The sequence below is a fragment of the Salvia miltiorrhiza genome, unplaced genomic scaffold, assembly GCF_028751815.1.
Source record: "Salvia miltiorrhiza cultivar Shanhuang (shh) unplaced genomic scaffold, IMPLAD_Smil_shh fragScaff_scaffold_143_1, whole genome shotgun sequence".
NCBI classification, from domain to species: Eukaryota; Viridiplantae; Streptophyta; class Magnoliopsida; order Lamiales; family Lamiaceae; genus Salvia; species Salvia miltiorrhiza.
In genome coordinates, this window is record NW_026651418.1 from 453,774 (window position 1) to 470,713 (window position 16,940).

At 30.3% G+C, this 16,940-nt stretch overlaps 1 protein-coding gene and 1 pseudogene across 1 annotated transcript; both read right to left on the reverse strand.

The window, feature by feature from the left end:
* LOC131002518 (DNA excision repair protein ERCC-1-like) overlaps positions 1 to 16,940 on the reverse strand; it is an 87,374-nt pseudogene that overhangs the window by 57,493 nt on the left and 12,941 nt on the right.
* Positions 14,419 to 15,327, reverse strand: LOC131002560 (putative receptor like protein 25). The gene has a single exon (XM_057929029.1). It carries the CDS (start codon positions 15,325 to 15,327, stop codon positions 14,419 to 14,421), a length of 909 nt encoding a protein of 302 aa, XP_057785012.1.

Genomic DNA, 16,940 nt, shown 5'->3' on the forward strand with positions numbered 1-16,940 from the left:
TATATATATATATATATATATAGGGAGAGGTTCAAGAAAGAACCATAAATAAAAGAAAATCGGAGAATCATTTTCAGTCATTCGATCATCAAGATCTACGGTGGACACATCATCTTGTTGGATGAATGCAGATCCTGGGTTCGAATCCTGAAGGGAGCATTTTTTTTTAATTTTTTTAGTGCATTAATTTTAACAGCGAATGCATTAATTTTTACAGTGGATGCATTATATTTGATGGTTCTCCCGTTCTCACAAATAATGTAGTTCTCTCTAGAACCACACCATATATATATATATATATATATATATATATATATAGGGGCGCGCTCCAGTGAGACCCCCTATTTTTCGTGTAACATGAGTGCAATGAATAAGACATATAATACTAATGAACAAAACGCATATCTAATGAACAAGATGTATATACCGATGAAAAATAAAATTTTAAAAAATCGTAATGAATAAGACATATATACTGATGAACATGGCCTATATACTGATGAACAATGCAGTATATAATGATGAATAACAAAATTTAAAATATTATGCTCCCTCCAGGATTCGAACCCTGCGAAAAAAAATCACCCTCCAGATACAATATCAGCCATAGGATTGATGAAATAAACGCATCAGATCGTGCCCTAGATCTCACTAAAATTAAGGGGTCTCATTGGAGCGGCCCCCTATATATATATATATATATATATATAAATATATATATATAGGGTAGGGATCCATAGAGAATTATATTTTTCGAGAGAATGAAAAATAACGAATAAGTTTATAAATTTTACGAACAGATCAGCATAAATAGTGAACAAATGTATTCAGTAAATATGGTAAAAATAGTGAAAATCTCGCCCCTATCAGGATTCGAACCATGACCAAAAATCTTATTCATACGATATATTGATTTATTCATCGAAATTACAGACTTATTCGAACGCATTCTCTATTCTCAAAATATTTAGCATTCTCCATGGATCTTCTCCCTATATATATATATATATATATATATATATATATATATATATCACTAAAATAAAACTTATACAAGAAGAAGCTCTTGCTCTTCAAATTAAAAATCTATATTTAATTGGCGGAATGATTGAAACTAATACAATTTGAATTGCTCCAAGCGAGATGATTCTCGAAACCCAATTAAATGATGATACTCACAAGTTAAATTTATTCTTTCAAACTCCAAACGAGATGATTCTTGAAACCTAATTATATTATTTGAAGCTAATAATGCATAAAAATTTGTCAAGATTTTTTCAAGTTTCATACAAAATGATGTTTACAAGTTAGTTATGATATTAGAAGCTCCAAATCATACAATCTCACAAGTCAAATTTGATTTTTAAACCTCTAGATAGTGATGTTAAAAAAATTGACGCATAAAAGTTCATTTTTTGTATTTTAAGGTCTAGACGAGATGATGCTCAAAAGCCTGATGTTCAAACATTAGATGTCGTCTTCCGGACTTTAGATGATGTTATGATCCTACAGTGTGGTTCAGACGAGATGATGCTCAGATGAAATAAAATATTCAATATTGACCTTATCGATAATATTATTAAATAAAAATTTATACAAAAAGAATATTTATTATTCTAACAAAATGTTAACATTTAATTGAGGAATATGTTTCAGATTAATATAATTTCAACTATATTACCTTAAATTAAATAAATTTAAAAATAATTTATATATAAATAATTATTTATACAAAAATAATACTCCCCCGTCCTCCAAAATTATGCATGAAAGTTTGTAGTAATGATAGTGGAGAAATGGTCCCACGGTGAGGGTATTGTTAAATAGATTATGAATAAATAGTGTAAGTTAAAAGAGTAAAATTGTAAGAATTATATGTGGGGAATGTCTAAAAATAGGGTATGCATAGTTTTGGGGGTCGTACCAAAAAAAAAAAGATATGCATAATTTTGAAAGATGAAGGGAGTATCATATAATTTAAATAATAACTTAAAATAATTTCCCGTCGAATTTCGACGGGTTACGCACTAGTCAACGTAATACAACCAAATCATTTCAGTAAAAATTCAGCCTTTTTACTACTGAAAATTTCCACCCAATTCTAATCGCTTTGACAGCTACGAATAAATCTTACAAACAAATTACATTAACAAATTAATTTGTTTCAAAAAGGGGTAGAATATAAGTTGACCTAATTTAGATGAAGAAGGGGAAGTACCTCGAATGGAAGAGCCGAACTGCGACGGCGGCTTGCTTACCGGTGTTCAGACGGCGGCGGTGAAACGCGGCAGAGGAGAGAATTGGGAGAAACAATATTAAATATTAACTGTAAAACTCTCAACTTAGTTGGCACTATGTATAATTTTCTTTCAATTTAATCCAGTTATAATTATTTGATGACCAAATACTCAAATATAACTCAAACAAATATTTATGTTTCAATTCTGTTCTTAGTTACCGATTTTGACCAATTAATGCTCATATTACAAATAAACTAGGTAAATTTATTTATGAAAAAAAATTTCAAAACGTAAAAATTGAGTAAGATCTTCATGAATTTAACATTAAAAATATGTGTATAATTTTATTTTATTTTAATATTACTTCATCCGTTCACGATAAATATGGTGTAGAAAGAAGAACATGGATTTAAAGAAAATTTTAAAAAATGTGTATGAAATAGAGAAAGACCCCATCAAAATTGAATTGTTAATAAATAGTGTGCGAGATGACTTTTTTTTTTGTAAATATTGAGATAAAAGTAAAAAAAAAAACAATCAACACCCCAAAATATTTAATTAATAATACGAAAATTAAAATTTATACTCTTTCGCCTCTATAAATAGCCTCTCATTACACATTCGGAGTATAAGTGACGGTCACGACCAAAAACAATACTCCTACTTTCTCAATTTTATAGAAATCAAACAAGTAGGCATGGCATTCCAGGCTGGTGGAGGAAATAGCTCATCATCCAAACAGAAGGTGGAGCAGAAAGAGGAAGAAGGCGGAGAGTTGTCGACTCTGATGGCGGTAGGGGCGGCTGTTGGTGTCGCTGCCGTGGCGTTATGGGGTCTCTCGAAGTTGATCGGAAGTTCTAACGAAAAGATGATGAAAGCTCCTGGAAAAGACTACTTCATTCCGAGGAAGGATTTCGAGAGCGATCCCGCTGCATGGTTTCGCAACCATCGCAACTAATTAAATTATCTATGCTTTGTGGTCGACATTAATTTTCAGCTTAATGTTTCTCGCCCTTTTTTCTGTTGTTGGTTACTCCCTCCGTCCCGTTATTGTTGGCCACATTCTTTTCGGTACGGAGATTAAGAAATTGAGTGTTATGTTTTAATTGAGTGTGACCCATCAAAACTAGTGAGTAATTTTAGCCTTTTTAGAAAGTGGCCAACAATTGTTGACTTAATTAGTGAGTAATTGTTGACTTAATTAAAATAAACTTTGCCATTTTTAGAAAGTGGCCAACAATAGTAGGACAAACCAAAAAGGAAATATGGCCAACAATATTGGGACGGAGGGAGTATTATTCTCATTTGCCGCACTTATGTATCTTTTGTCTTCTGACATATCAGAGATTAATTTTCACCTAAAATATTTCTCGCCCTTTCTATTTTTTTTTTTTTTTTTTTTTTTTTTTTGATGAAATTACATTGTAAATAATACAAACCACACACACACCCCACCTAGTGGTTATTGTGGCCGAGAGTACTCGCCCTTTCTATTTTTGATTATTTTTCCAGTGGTCGCACATATTTATGTTTTGTTTTCTTAATTACAGAATTGTTTCTTTTAAAATTCACTTAATTATTACTCCCTAGTCTCCCTTCCGTTAATTAATATTCCAATTTTTTGTTGAATTATTTTATTTATAATGTCTCGATCCATAAAATAAAATAAATTAACTTCTTTTTTCTGGTCTCCCTTTTAATCTATCCATATTTATTTTATTATTGCTATTTCTTTCTCTCCTCACTTATTTCTCTTAATTGACTTTAAAAACATATTTTAGTGTTTTAAGTTTCAATTTCTTAATTTATGTGTCTCATTTATTAACAGTTTATTATTTATAAATGTGGCGGATGGAATACTTGCATGCATAGAAATAGGATTATATTTGAAGATGAGGAATTAAATTATATTATATTAAAAAGTCAAAATTTTAATTTTATATTAATTTTAAAATCTTTTTAAAATAAAGTGGTAATTTTATTTACTTTTTGTAAATAAATATTAGGATTAGGAATGTCAATCGAGCCAACTCACTGGGTTTCGGGCTAGCCCTATCGGATTACGGGTTATTATTCGGGTGCGGGCTAATCATATTGAAGATTTTTAGAAATTTTCAACCTTAACCTTAAATGTTCTTGTTTCGGGCTATCCCATCGGGTTAATCTGGCTCAAAATTTTATTTTAAAAAAATTAACTAACATATTTCTTTTGATAATATTACATTTGTAATAAATAAACGCATAAATAAATAATATTTCAACATCAAGATATAAATGCAAGTTTAGAGATATAATATGCAAGTCTTAGAGATATAAAATGCAATGTTGTTATCATATACGTATCATTTTTTAATTTTTACAACTAAATATTTTATGTTAAATATTGGATTAAAAATACTGATGATGAGTATAACTTTCCAATATTGAATTAAAATACATTTCACAATTTGTTTTTTTTAAATATCTTATTATACTAATTTTCATAAGCAAAGCAATGAAGTTGAAAATCAAATAATGAGAAAATTTTCATATAATCAAGCGAACACATTTTTTCGGGTCAGTTCTATAGGGTTTCGGGTTAATTTCGGGTCGATCCTATCGGGTGCCGGACTATTCGGTTACAGGCCAATCGAATTAAAAAAATTCATCCCTAACCCTCTCGAATCAATGAGTTCACGAGTTACGTACGGACTGAATTAACATCACATGACTGGGTCTTTACTAAAGTGGAGGTGGAGTGCAAAAGTAGACGTGTGAATAGTGAGTGGTGTGTGACTATATGCAAAGGAAAAGTAGACTTGTGGAAATTAAGACGACCGCACTATACTTTTGGAGAAAAAATTATTTCTTCTGCCAACTATACTTTTGTATCTGTGCGAATGCACAATATATATAAATAATTATAGAATTTTATATATACACAAAAAGTTAGTCTATAAGTCTGTCATACATGCTGCATTTGCAGCCTACGTTATTTAATCATATCTACTAGTATTTGTCTGCAATAATTAATATTTATGAATTTTAATTAACTATTTTAAAAGGTATAAAATGGTATTACATCAATAACTTGTGCTTGTTTTTCCATGAATATTTAAGTTGCTTATGCTATTTGATAATACCTTGTCTAAAAAGCTTCTATATAATTTTTGGAGTTAATGTAATATACTTGTTCCTAGACATGGCCAAAAAAACCGAAACCGGGAACCGGACCGAAACCGTGAGAGACGGTTCCGAACCGGAACCGAAACCGGCTCCAAACGGTTCGGTTACGGTTCCATTTTCTGGAACTGCCGGTTCCCGGTTCCAAACCGGAACCGGAACCGTGGAACCGTGGAACCGAACGGAACCGCCAGAACCGGCTCGGAACCGTGCAGAACCGGCATGGTTATTTAAATTAGTGAATGCATATTAAACTAGTGAATGCATGGTTATTTAAGCGATAATAATATAGTAGTAATATTGGGCCAAAAAAAAATACTATATATAGTAGTAATAAATAATATAAATTAGTGAATGCATGGTTATTCTTTACCAAAATTAAACAATAAATAATACTACTAGATTCAATTACATAAGAATATAAGTTAATTATATAAGAATATTTGTAAGAATATATATTTGTAAGAATATTTGTAAGAATATAAATAAGAATATTTGTAAGAATATATATTTGTTAGAATATATTCTTTGTAAGAATATTTGTAAGAATATAAATAAGAATATTTGTAAGAATATTTGTAAGAATATAAATATATTTGTAAGAATATAAATAAGAATATAAATAAGAATATTTGTAAGAATATAAATAAGAATATTTGTAAGAATATTTGTAAGAATATAAATAAGAATATTTGTAAGAATATATATTTGTTTGAATCTATTCTTTGTAAGAATATATAAGTTAATTACATAAGAATATAAGTTAATTATATAAGTTAAGAATAACAACTTTTATTTTATATTTGTAAGAATTGCAATTGCAATTTTTAAGTTAAATATATTTGATAGAATATTTGTAAGAATATATATTTCTAAGAATATATTCTTTGTAAGAATATATAACTTAATTACATAACAATATAAGTTAATTAAATAAGTTAATAATATAGAAGAATATATTCTTTGTAAGAATATATATAAGTTAATTATTTTATATTTGTAAGAATTACAACCTTTATTTTATTTAATTAAAGCATATTTAATTTGAATACAATTTAAAAAAAAAAAAAAATTAACGGCGGTTCGGAACTGGAACCGGCGGTTCAGAACCGGAACCGGAACCGCCGGTTCACGGTTCGGAACCGGAACCGTGAAAGTTGTAACTTGGTTCGGTTCCGGTTCCCGTGTTCGGAACCGTGGAACCGCCGGTTCCGGTTCGGTTCGAACCGGGAACCGAACCGTGGCCATGTCTACTTGTTCCATTCTTGAACTAGTAATAATGTCACCATTCATTTTAAAATAAGTGTCCTATTTTATGTCAAACTTCTTCTCAATTTATCCTTGTCATTACTATCTTTTTTCATGCAATAATTACAAAAAGAAAGAATAAATTCAGTTCACTTTATGATTAAGTTAAAGGGATGATAGGTAGTGTAAATGGATAGAGAATCATTAATCTGTCTCAAGCTCCAAGATTAATGGAGACGACATCGTTTTGATTTTAACTGAATAAAGCAGAAGGCTATAAACTAAAGAAATTGATTTTTAGGATCAATTTTGTAGTTGGACCAAGTCTTCGAAATCTTGGATCAAAACGACATCGTTTTAATATATGAAGTATTAAAAATGTGTCATTTCTACAGAGTTTCACATACTGAAAAAATTGTTTGAAGATATATTTGCATTGTTTCTTGTGGTTTGGTTAGAGTAATTAGTCAAAGTCGATATATAATTTACCATCAACTTGAAAAAAGTGTTACAATTTAGGATATTATTGAACATATTAATTAACTTCAAATTTAATAATTAAAACATATATAATTATATCATTTTGTCAATAATCAAGAACGACCACATAAGTAGCAATAAATACAAAAAGATAAAGAGTTATTAACGCCTAAATACACGAACTTTGAGTTTATTTTAGATTTTCCACTCTTTTTTTTCCCATGAAATTTGAGAATTGTGAAAAAAATACATGAACTTTGGCTCATTTTTTCCCCCATGAAATATATTGTTATTTAAAAATGATCCAAATAATTCTTTTGTACTCCCTCCGTCCGCTAAAATTATTCCACAATTACTATATTTGACGTCCGCAAAAAGTATTTCGCTTTCCTTTTTAAGTCATGGTCTCACCATCCACCTTTATATTTTATCCTTACAAACACTCTTTATTTACAAAAAACCCACCCCAAATTCAATCTCAACCACACATCTCATAAAGTGGTGGGACCATTTCTCCACTACATCAACATCATCTCCAATTTTATTAAACTCCGTGCCCAGCCAAAGTGGAATACTTTTGGCGAACGGAGGGAGTATTTAACTAGCTAGTTTAATTGATTTAATTAATGATAAATGATAATTATTCATGAGTGACATGATTTTTTTAATTTGAAAATATATCTCGTGATCAAAACGACGTCGTTTTGAAAAAAATAAAAAATAAAAGAATTATTTGATTTATTTTTATAATAATATATTTCGTAGGAAAAAACAAAATGAAGCCAAAGTTTATGTAACTTCTGATAATTCTCAAAGTTCGTGGAAAAAACAAAAAGAGTTAAAGTTTGTGTATTTTTTGAGAATTTTCAAAATTTATGGGAAAAATTAGAATGGACCGAAAGTTCGTATATCTAGATGCCAATAACCTAAAGATAGAAAAAGAAAGAGAGAAACAGTCAAAGCACAAGCTCTTACACCAAACTTAAGAAAAAGTATGATACAAAGATCAAAATAACTCGAGCAAGCCCATAAATTTGTAATTTCGTAAAAAAAATTCGTAAAAAATGTCCTTATGCTAGTTTAATTTTGTGAAAAATGTCACTTGATGAACTCATTCGAAATTTCTCCATCCCATCTATTTGATGACAACTCCAGTGACTCAAGAATGCTCATATTTCCAAGAAACGAAGGGAATTCAAGTATTGTTAGACAAATTCAAGAATCTAAGGAGGTGTTTGGTTTGAGTGGTAACGCATGATTGATAAAATAATTCACCTTAATCAAATATTTGGTTTGCATGATTGGACACGCGATTGATAAGTGATTGATAAATCGGCTTACAATCGTTTATCAATCCAAAGTTGGGTGGATTATATGATATATCCAATCTCGATTATTTGAATGCCAAGATCTAAAATGCATCCAAGTTATCACTATAACCAACCTCAACCAATCAAAATTAATGAAGAAATCTGAAATTTGAGTGTTGGTATAAGCAAGCTATGTGATTTTTGTATAACAAGTGTTGTTTTGTTATCTCGTTCATCAACCGACATCTAAATTTAAATGAATTTAACATTTAAATGTAACTTTATTTTTGTAATAAAATGTGATTTAATCGAGTGTGTATTGCTGTTGTTCTCAATTTCACGATGAATTCACAACTCGGATATAGGTTGTGAATTCAAATTTTAAAGTTAGAATTCACAATTAAAAATAACCATAGTTGCGAATTTGAGTTTTAAACCTAAAATCACCCAAATCATAGGTTAGTTTTTGAAATTACAAAAGTTATTTGAATATAATCAATTATGCAACCCGTACGCAGGCGAGACCTCACCACCACCCAAACGATGGGAAAACATCACCACACGCAAGCAAGAAACGCCCTGCGCGTGAGACCTCAGCACCAAACAATACAACACCACCTAAAGTGGGAAAACATCACCGAACGCAGATCATAGGTTAGTAGTGAATTGTAAAAAATAAACTAGTAAATGTGATTATTTTTTAAATTTATGATTTTACAGGATAATTTATATTTTTATTATTTAATTTGATCATTTTTTAAATTCTATTCTTATTTTTATTTCAAAATTCTCGAATACACTGCCAACATATAATTGTGCGCCACGTGTACGGCAAAGAAGACCTCAAACCCGTCACGTTTTCTATTTATCATATTATTAATTGCAAAACAACTTTCTTGGTGATAACCCTTTTTTTTTCTTTAGAAAAAGTTGTTGTCTGCAAGGGTGGGCCTTTGCTTTAGTATATTCAAGAGAAAATGCTTGAGAAAATGCTTAAGGTGTTACAAATCACATGCTTCAATTTATATTGGGTGTGTTTACTTTGATAGAAAAGGTTAGAAAAAGTATATTTTCCATCATTTTCACATATTTCCTATGATGGATAATTTTTTTCGGTCAGACTGGAAAATTTATTCGGGCAGCCCCTTTTCACTCATTTTCTCACAAATGTTGGATAATATTATCCTATTGGGAGGGTGTGAAAATATTTTCCAACATTTCAATTTATTTATCCATCTATTTCTAACAAAGTAAACACATGATAAAAAAAGGAGAAAAATATAATATTATCTCACATTTTCTTATCCATCCTTTTCAAATGAAAATTTTACTACCAAAGTAAACACACCCTAGAGCGATATAAAATGCACCCAAATCAAAGTATGTGATTGGCTCTGATACCAAATGTTAAAAGTCGGGCTATTAAAACGAGGGTCCTTATTAAAGCGAGGTGGAATGCAAAAGTAGACGTGTGAATGTTGAGTGGTGTGTGATTATTTGCAAAAGTAGACGTGTGGAAATTAAGACAGCACAGAGCTCAGCTTTTTGGTAATAATTGGAGAGAAAATTATTTCTACCAACTTCTTTTCTTCTCTCTTAGGATGATAATGGATCATGTACAAATATCTAGTTCTAAGAGGAAGTGACACAAATTTTAATAAAATAGGTCAAATATGTTTATAAAGTATGTTATGAGTGGCGAAAGGTTCATATCATAAAGATAGTATTAATAATAATATTTTTTTGATAAATTACATAATTAAATAAAGAAATTCAAAGATCGCGCGACGGAGTACTCGGAACCCAGGACCTCAGGTCTTGGGCATTAACCTCCTACCGCTAGGCCAACACACACACTATTAATAATAATAATAATAATTAATTATATTATGAATGGAGAAAGAGTCTCATCATATGACAGAATAGGTAAATAAATTAATATATAGAGGGTAATTTATAGTAGGATAGTATCCATAAATAGAATATGACTATTTTTTTAAAACGCTTCAAAAAAAATTATGACTATTTTTACATGATGGAGGGAGTAACATTTACTAACAATTAAAAAGTGATCTATGCAGTCATATACCTAGAAAAATATATTTTATATGAGTTCCACTAATATTTTGTAAGATTTCTTCCATATTTTTTCTTTATTTAATTTCTCGCGTTTTATAGTTTAACTTTCTATTTATTAATTACTTTTTATATTATTCCGTTGGGGGATATAATTAATTAGTTACAAGAATTTTTTTTAGAGGAATTATAGTTATTAAAATTGATATAATTAAGCTATGTAGTTTTTTGAACGAATATAATCAATTTTATTTTTAATTGAATTTTTATAATTTAAATTAATAAATTTAATAGTGGGACACGTAAAATATTGTGACATGGCACATCAACTACTTCCTCAATGCAACCATGTTTCTCTATATTTATAATAATGTTTTCTATGTATTACAAAAAAATTTCTTTGTTGGACTATCGTAGACCAAATTGAAATAGAGATCAATTCGATAACTTGGTGTAAAATAAAAAAAAATTATATGTGTTGTAAATATTCGCAGTTGGGCTAAACTCTTACCAAACCATGTCTTGGGCTGAACTCTTACCAAACCATGTCAGCCCGGCCCATAAGGCTCACATAGTCATATTCGGCCATTATTTTTTTTGATAGTGCGAAAAAAAATTAGAATGAAAGTTTGGACAATTGATAAGCTTTTTTTTTTTTGTGAATTGAAATCAAGTAAAATAATTCGCCACAGGTGGCAAAATTTTTAGAGATTACATAATAAAATCCCCCTTCGTCTTATATCAGTTTTTATAATTGTGGTTTCGGCTATAATTTTACATCTAACGACTACAAGGTCATTAGAATCTTTGATGTTGTTAAGTACAACATGCAAGATTATTTTAGTTATTCTGGTGTCACCACAAAATGTGAGTTGTTTTCGTTCAAACGTAATTTTTGGAAAGAGATTCAGTTCGATTACGTAGAAAGTTCGATTCTTTGTTCGCCCCCGAACTTTCTAGTTTATGACTGGGTTGGGCGAACTATGAGAAGTGGGCAAACTCTGGCCCACTTCTCATTTTCCATCAAAGTAAACGGTGAAAATATATATTCCCTTTTATTTTCCATCAAAGTAATGGACTCTAAGGGTGTGTTTGCTTTTCATCCTTTTAAATAGAGGGGTAATATAAGTATATAACAAGGTATAAATTTATTACTTAAAGTGAAGACCACATTTTTTATATCTTATTTGGTTTGAACGATAATATATTTATTCACTTCTTATAAGGTGATATAACACCCTTTCTTAGGTATAAAATTATCTCTTTCTCAAGGCATAAGGAGTTGCCCAAAAAATTATACTCCTTCCATCTCACAAAAACATGAACATTTTTTCATTTTGAGATATCTCACAAAAACATAAATATTTCTTTTTTTGTACATTACCCCCTTACTTTTTATCCCTTCTTTTTATAGTTATTCATAAAAAAACTATCATGGCCCACCACTACTTTTCATTAATAAATTCATTACTCTCACAACACTTTATAAAGTGGAACCCATTTTCCACTCACAATAATTTTCAACTAACATTTCTTAAGATCCGTGTCACTCCCAATTGTTAATGTTTTTGTGAGATGGAGGGAGTACAACCTGTCCGAATTTTTCATACATCAAATTGGCAAACGAGGTATAAGATGATAAATGTCTCTTATTTCGTCCTTATACCTCAAAGCAAACACGTCCTTAAAGAAAATTCTATCCATATTCATGTAAATAAAAATATGAAAATAATACTCAATTTGTATTAATATGCTCTTACATATTTACACGGTTTACATGAAATTTCCGTGTAACCAAAATTCGTGTAACAAGAATTTACACAAAGTTATTCATTCGTGTCAAATGGTAAATGATCGAATTTTCCGTGAGGCATTAAAGTTAAAGTAAATATTATGTCTATAAGATTGAGATCTAATGAGAATAAATTAATCAATAAAATCTATGAATGTGGTAAAAAATTTAGCCCTCCAACATTCAATCACATATAAGAATCATATTTTGTTCCTTCAACGACTCATATAGTGTTATTTAGTCAAAGATGTTTGAAGAAAGCTCTTTTCATGACCAGAAAGTTTGAAGAAAGCAAAAAATATGTTTAAATGTCGAAATTATTAACACGACAAGATGAAAACTTTTTGAACTCCCCAAATTGATCACTAATTAATCTCTTTTTGGGTATTTCTCTTTTATGAAATCAACATAATACAACCCAATCAATTCTAATCGCTTTGAAAGCTACGGAAGAAGTCTTACAGAACAAATTAAATTAATGAATTACATCAAATTAACAAATTAATTTGTTTCAGAAAATGATAGAATATAAGTGGACCTAATTTAGATGAAGAAGAGGAAGTACCTCCTATGGAAGAGTCGAACTGAGACGGCGGTTTGCTTAATTACTGATTTTGACCAATTAATGCTCATATTTATAAAAAAAACTAGGCAAATTTATTAATGAACAAAATTTTCAACACGTAAAAATTGAGTAAGATCTTCATGAATTTGACATGAAAAATATGTGTATATTTTTTTTAAAAATATTACCCTCTGTTCACCATAAATATGGTGCAGAAGGAAGAACATGGGTTTAGAGAAAATTTTAAAATATGGGTGTGTTTACTTTGGTAGTAAAATTTTCATTTGAAAATGATGGATAAGAAAAGGTGAGATAATATTATTTTTTTCTCATTTTTTTATCATGTGTTTACTTTGTTAGAAATAGATGGATAAACAAATTGAAATGTTGGAAAATATTTTCACACCCTCCCAATAGGATAATATTATCCAACATTTATGAGAAAAGGAGTGAAAAGGGGCTGCCCGAATAAATTTTCCAGCCTGACCGAAAAAAATTATCCATCATAGGAAACATGTGAAAATGATGGAAAATATACTTTTTCTAACATTTTCTATCAAAGTAAACACACCCTATGTGTATAAAGTAGAGAAAATATCCCATCAAAATTGAATTGTTAGTTAATTACTCATTCCGTCCTGCAAAACTTGAGCAATATTTCTTTTCGGGTTGTCACGCGAAACATGACCACTTTCCTTATATGGTAAAAGTTTTTCCTTTTATTCACATGTTCACTTTTTCATCTACCATACTTAACATATAAAATACTAACTCCTTAAAACCTGTGTCGAAAAGAAAATGCTCAAGCTTTAGGATACAGAGGGAGTAATAAATAGTGTGTATATAAGATGAATTTGTTGTAATTATTATGTGTGAATGGGATAAAAGTATAAAATTTTATGTCCATGAAAAAATCACACTATCGTGGACAGATAAAAATGACAAAAAGATAGCAGGGATTGAGGGTCGACCCAACTCGAAAAGTAAACCCACCAACCAAGCTCGGCCCAGTAATCAAAACATGAATTTTCGCTTGAAAACTTTTTGGGCCTGAAGCTCTATGGCCCAACCTAGCTCGATTAACATTTTTGACAATTCTATATTATATTTCAAATTTTTGATTTTTCATGGATAAAAACCGTTTCAAATTTAACTAGTATTAAAAAAATAATTTCTACTTGCATCTAAAAAAAAATAATTTCTACTGTTATAGTTCCACATCAACCTACTCCATTTGCAATGATCTTTCTGACTATTCACGTACCGAAAAAATTATTTGAAGATATATTTACATTGTTTCTTGTGGTTTGGATTAGAGTAATTAGTCAAAGTCAATATATAATTTTTACCATCAACTTGAAAAAAGTGTTACAATTTAGGATATTATTATATATATTAATCCACTTCAAATTTAATAATAAATACAAAAAGAAAAAAAAGAAAGAGAGAAACAATTGAAGCACAAGCACTTACAACAAACTCAAGAAAAAGTGTGATACAAAGATCAAAATAACTCGAACAAGCTTTTAAATTTTTCATGTTGTATCAACTTCTCCTCTTTGTTGGTGTTGAGGTGTTGCGTCTCTTCTTCTTCTTCTTATTATATCCAACACCAAAAAAGAATTCCACTAACCATCTTGGCCTTGCTTTTCTAATGATAATGTAACCAATTCCAATTCCAACTATGAATCCACTTCCATATCCCATCACCACACTTCTCCATCCAAATCCATCTATAAATCCATACTCATCATCTTCTTCTTCTTCTGGCTGCATCCGCTGCCCAGTCTCCTCGTTGCATTTTCTCGTCAACGGAAATCCACACAATCCCAAGTTTCCCACGTATGAATCATTCTCAAATGTGGAAAACTGGGTAGATTGTGGTATTTGCCCCACTAGATCATTCATTGAAAGGTTTAATTTGGCAAGAAATGTCAAGCTTGTCAGTTCACTTGGAATTCCTCCATCCAATTTGTTGGATGACAAGTCCAATGATTCAAGCACACTTATATTTCCAAGAGATGCAGGTATGTGTCCCATGAGATTATTGTGCGACAAATTCAAGTATCTCAAAGAATTCATATTACCTATGGAATCTGGAATACTACCAGAGAAATTGTTGGAGGATAAGTCAATGGTTGTAAAGGTTTTCAACAGTCTCTTCAATAACTGATCCAAACCTTTCAAGGTGACTGTCATCTCCAGGAAATCTTGAAAGGTCTGATCATCATCATCACTACTTGCAATTAGATCTGTCTTATTTTCCTTCACATCCATCATTGCTCTGAAATTCTTGAAATATGTTTGAGGGAGAGACCCCACAAATTCATTGTCAGATATATCTAAAACTTGCAACTTTTGAAATGGAAGGTTGCTTCGTGAAGGCAGCGACATGTTACCATCAAACTTGTTGGACTTCAATATGAGTACTCGAAGCTCAGGAAGAGCTTCCATCCAAAACGGAAATTCATCTTGTATTCTATTATTTCCAACGTCGAGACCCTTCAGACTTTTGCAATTGATTAAGGATTTAGGTAATCTTCCTTGCAATTTATTACCACTCAAATTGATGGACTGAAGACTACACCCTTTGATAAATATTGATGGAATGGGGCCACTAAAGTTATTTGCATTTAAATGAAATATGTACAACGATTTGCTCAAGTTTCGAAAGCATTGTGGAACTGTCCCTTCCAAACTGTTATTTGAGAGAAGAAGATACCCAAGGGAAGTCAAGTTGCAGATGGAGAATGGAAGCTCACCATTTAATTTGTTGGAAGAGAGTTGTAATACATATAAATTTGATAGATTCCCAATGGTGGATGGTATTGGACCTGAAAGTTTGAGAAGTCAACAATCTGGATACATAAAGAAACATGGCAATGAAGAAATACATTTTATGCACGTGGAGTATTTTGATAGAAATTAAATTACCTCTTCTATTCTTATATCACCCATGCATGTCTCATATATTCAATGGCATCTTAATTTAATATAGCATTGGTTAACATTGATCCTTAAAATTAATAGAGTTACAATATGGCTGGAAACAACAAATCCAACTATTGTTAAAGTATTAAGTTAATTAAGCACGAGTTAATTAAATCAGAACAACCTAGCAAGTTGAGAAATCAAAGATTCAAAATTAGATAAGTCATCATTTTCTATTTCACATTGCACATCGAGTGACAAAGGAATTAGACAAATCGCATATCTTATATGAACACACGTATAGGCAAGTTTCCTTGCAATTTATTAACACTCAAATTGTTAGACTCAAAAATACACCCTCTCATAAATATTGATGGAATGGGGCCACTAAAGTTATTTGCATTTAGATGAAATATGTCCAAAGATTTTCAAACTGTTATTTGAGAAAATAAGAATTTGAAGGGATGTCATGTTGCACATGGAGAATGGAAGCTCACCATTTAATTTGTTGGAACAGAGGTTTAGGTATTGCAGATTTGATAGATATCCAATGGTGGATGGTATTTGACCTGAAAATTGGAGAACCCTTCATATAAATCACTTTAAATAGCTGCTAAATCCATGAGAAATTTTCATTTTTTGGTTTATATCACGACCCTCTAATTTGACTTCTAAATACTCCAATTTATAATTGGTTCACAATTTTCCATTACAATGTTAGATTTCTTATTATATTTTCCAATAACGTTAATTTTGTCTCCTTATTAACGCTATGTGTACTGACATTATTGCGAATAATAATTGAAGAACCCTTCATTTCAATCACTTTAAAGATGGAGGATAGTAAGAAAGACATTTTGTTTTGTACTTGAAAACATACGCTCAAACTTTATTATTTGCTAAATGCCTTTAAAGTATAAATCAATTAGCAATGCACACAAGATATTTTGTTACAAATCTTATATTTCCCTGTATCACGAAGACACACCAAGTATAATTGATGACATCATAATTTAACAAATCATCTAACATTGAGAAGGGAAAATTCAATATGGCTGGAAACAGAAAATCCAACTGCTGTTAGAGTATTTATATAACTAAGCATAAATTAGTTATATGAGAAGAAGCCAGCAAGC